At 28.9% G+C, this 3,558-nt stretch overlaps 1 protein-coding gene across 1 annotated transcript; it reads right to left on the reverse strand.

The window, feature by feature from the left end:
* Window positions 1–1,683: 1,683 nt before the first annotated feature.
* LOC137818943 (putative expansin-B2) lies at window positions 1,684–3,005 on the reverse strand. Its single transcript, XM_068622606.2, has 4 exons — window positions 2,819–3,005; window positions 2,517–2,629; window positions 2,197–2,384; window positions 1,684–2,093 (listed from the first exon to the last, which is right to left on the reverse strand). The coding sequence occupies exons 1-4, from the start codon at window positions 2,988–2,990 to the stop codon at window positions 1,766–1,768; spliced, it is 801 nt and encodes a 266-aa protein (XP_068478707.1). The 5' UTR covers window positions 2,991–3,005; the 3' UTR covers window positions 1,684–1,765.
* Between the last annotated feature and the right edge of the window lie 553 nt (window positions 3,006–3,558).

The raw sequence follows: 3,558 nt of genomic DNA on the forward strand, positions 1-3,558 counted from the left end.
AAAGGATATTTTAAATTTTACTATCACTACGAGAAAATTATTAAATAGCAATCAAATTTATAGAAAAAAATAATTAGTCACTATATTAACTAAATTAAATACTAATTTAGAGATTAAAAAAATTATTGGCATATAAAAGTGATTTCTATTATTAATAAAAATTTATAAAATAGTTTCTAAATTGGTATTTAAATTTGCTATCTCGGTTTTAGTTATTAATATTTTAGATTCGAAATTGGTCTTTAAAAGATTAATAGAGACTAATTTAGGATATAAAATATTAAATAGCTAAACCCTTAGTAGATAAGGGTTAAATAAAAATTTAAAAACTATTTTATAAATTTTTATTAATAATAAAAACTACTTTAAATACCAATAATTTTTTTTCGTTTATAAAATAGTCTCTAATTTAGTCGAATAGTAACTAATTATTTTAGTTTCTAAATTTAGTTTCTATTTAATAATTTTCTTATAGTGTATAGAAATATTATTCATGACTAAAATTGGAAATACACCATTGAAATGGTATATAAAATTATACAATAACTGTTAATGATAATTTTGGTTATTACATTCAAGAAATGTTTACAGTTTTGTATTATTATATTTATATATGAATTTCTTATACAAAATGAGAAATAAATTTATTATTAAACGATGATACGTTGACAATTCTATTAATAAAGTAATGATATATTAACAATTTTGCATTACGTTGTAATTAAAAAGAAAAATAACTTTTAATTGAAATGTAAACTCGTCTTTGTTCCATGTATGGTGAGTAAGAGGAGACGATAAATCCTCTCTTCTTCAAGTGCAAGGTATCTTGGAGAATTTGATATTTATGTTTGGAGTGGTTGGGGTTCTCTTCGGTCAACCACTATGGTACACAAAGAAAAATTTGGTCTTGAATTACGACTAAGGAAAGATTAACAGACTTTTCTTACTCGAATTGGTGCTTGAAACCCATTATTTGTATGAAGTATCTGAAAAAAAAATGATGTTTGTGGACCTTAGAAATAACTTTTTCTCCAAAAATGGATGGTTTGTTGTGCTTCTCTGTACAAGTTTGTGGTCGTGTAGATATCAGTTGTTTGTTCGTAAAGAGTACTTGATTTTGCTTGACTTAGTTTGTAACAATATGCTGGAAAATAATCTTACTTTGAAGAATGAGAATGTTGCAAGGTGGGTTTTTGGGTGGGGTTGTTCACTTGTGCAGGTTAATTATTCATGTCAACTTGTGTGAGGGTTATCTACGATTGCATTCCTAAGGTGTAGATGCGAGGTTTGGTTGTTAACAGGAGACTTTTGTTTTTGTTTTGTATTTGTTTTTGCCTTGCAGCTCGTAAAATGTTTGTGCCTACCCGAGACCTGGTGTTTGTACTGACGAGTTTTACTCTCTCTCCTACATGTTAGTTTCTTGATGTTTGATTTGTTATTTTCGGACTTGTAGTATCTTTTGGTTAGGTATTGAGAAGTTTGACCTTTATAATCTTTTTATATAAGGATTGAGAAATCGTGAAGTGTCTCCTTTAATTTTATTTATTTTAACTGATGAAAAAATATTGAAATGTAAATTCTTTAAACAGACAGAATGATTCTAAAATTGCATTGTAGCATTATATAAAGAGATTGAATAATTTTAAAACTACATTATACTTATTAGTATATAAGAGTCTGAATTTTGAAACACGTCACATTTGTAAATTGTTGGATGGTGGCAGTTATGGTTTGAGTTATATGAGAAATCTCACAGAGATAGTGTTTAAAAATTAACAACAGATCGATAAACTTGACCAGGTTTCCAGCCGGATGGAATTACACTATCAGCCACAATGGTCCTCCTTTGGTTCTTGCCATCTTCAGTGAGCTTAATGGAGAATGGTGGCTGCATCATTGAACCTAAGTTCAAAGCCCACCTTGAACCCCATGAACGTTGCATTGGAAGCCATGTGTCAGAATTAGCTTGCTTCAGCTCAATGTCCACAAGGTCACCATCCCCATTTTCATATTCTATTTCAGTTGCAAAATAGAATGGGTTGGCCCCATTGTCGATGGTAAAGGTTATTGAGTTCCCAAAGGAGCATGCAACCCTACAAACCCAAAAGGGTATTTCAAATTAGTGTTACCAAAATACTCTCACAAAAATTACCATTATTATTATTAGCTGTTAACAAATATGTAAAAGAGTTATACCTTTTGTAGAGAATTTGAAGTTGTCCAACATTACGAAGATTATCTGCTTTGTCTGGAGTTGCCATGGAACCAAATGCAGTGCCACTCAGATCAAAATGGACTGATCCTAAGAAACAGCCAGGGCATTCATCAGTTATCATCACACTCACTGCATTTCCTGAACAAGCTGTGTTTTCTGTGCATTTCACCTGAAAATTGAAGTATATGTTTGAATCACTGTCTAATAAGAGAGTCTTTTTATACCTTTGAACAGAAGAAACAATTTGAATATTTATTATTCTAAACAAGAAGAAGCAAATAACCATCAAGGTTGCATGCACCTGATAACAAGCTCCACATCCTCTGCCACCTTGATAAAGAGAAGAACCTCCAGCTGAGATCATTTTAGAGAGTGGAGGTTTCTCCACACTCTCAACATATCCACAAGCACCCCCTACACAACAACATCAGAAGAAAAAACACCAATGTTTCAACTCATGATACTGTAACATTGAAAAATAATGTTTTACAACAGTTTATCTATTCATGCATGACAGATTTAAATACTTCAATATGTGAAAAATGTTGAATATTAACACTTTTTTTCAGTTAATTTAATATCAGCATGCTAAGTAATACTCACCATCAGATCCAGCACCATCTGGTTCCCCGTACCATGTAGCTGCTGCTACTTTCCATTCATCATCGTTTTCAATTTTGGAAGAATTAAATAATTTGAGATTGAGACCATGGCTAGGGTTTAGGAGCAGGGAGTAAACTATTACAACAAAAGAAATGTAACTAAAAACTTGCATGATGCGATTTGTAAATACAAGATATTGGGATTAATCAACCGCTAGTCGTATTTATAGACCAATGTAGTTCCACAATTGGCATTATAATAATTTTCAAAATAAAATAAAAAGAGAGATCATTAATCAATTGTTTCCTAATTGTAATTATTTTTCAAAAACAATAATAGCAATTTCCTAAAAACCAATTTTAAAAATAAAAAATAATCAGTTACTATATTGATTAAAATTAAAAAAATTATTAATATCTAAATATTTTTATTATAATAAAATTTATAAACTAGTTTCTATATTGGTATTATCAAAGATTTAACTATCAATTCTAAAATTAGATGAATTAGTATCTAATTAGATATTAATTTAGAAACTAATTTATAAATTTTATTAATAATAAAATATACTCTAGATATAAAAATATTTTAATTTATGAAATAATATTTAATTTAATTAATATAGTAATTAATTATTTTCTTCTCCATAATTAATGATTTTCATGTAAGAAACAAAATTATATGGCGTTTCATCCTTCAACAATTACATGTTCCATAAAGGTTTCATGTGCATATGCGGT

Source organism: Phaseolus vulgaris, chromosome 10, assembly GCF_051622355.1.
Source record: "Phaseolus vulgaris cultivar YP4 chromosome 10, ASM5162235v1, whole genome shotgun sequence".
NCBI lineage: Eukaryota > Viridiplantae > Streptophyta > Magnoliopsida > Fabales > Fabaceae > Phaseolus > Phaseolus vulgaris.

What these genes read in the sequence shown, in the direction of transcription:
- LOC137818943 (XM_068622606.2), bottom strand. Translation starts at nt 2,990, where the DNA reads ATGCAAGTTTTTAGTTACATTTCTTTTGTTGTAATAGTTTACTCCCTG. An exon ending in AGATGGTGCTGGATCTGATG is followed by an intron (nt 2,630 to 2,818) that starts GTGAGTATTACT and finishes GTTGTTGTGTAG; the next exon opens with GGGGTGCTTGTGGATATGTT. An exon ending in CTTCAAATTCTCTACAAAAG is followed by an intron (nt 2,094 to 2,196) that starts GTATAACTCTTT and finishes TTGGGTTTGTAG; the next exon opens with GGTTGCATGCTCCTTTGGGA.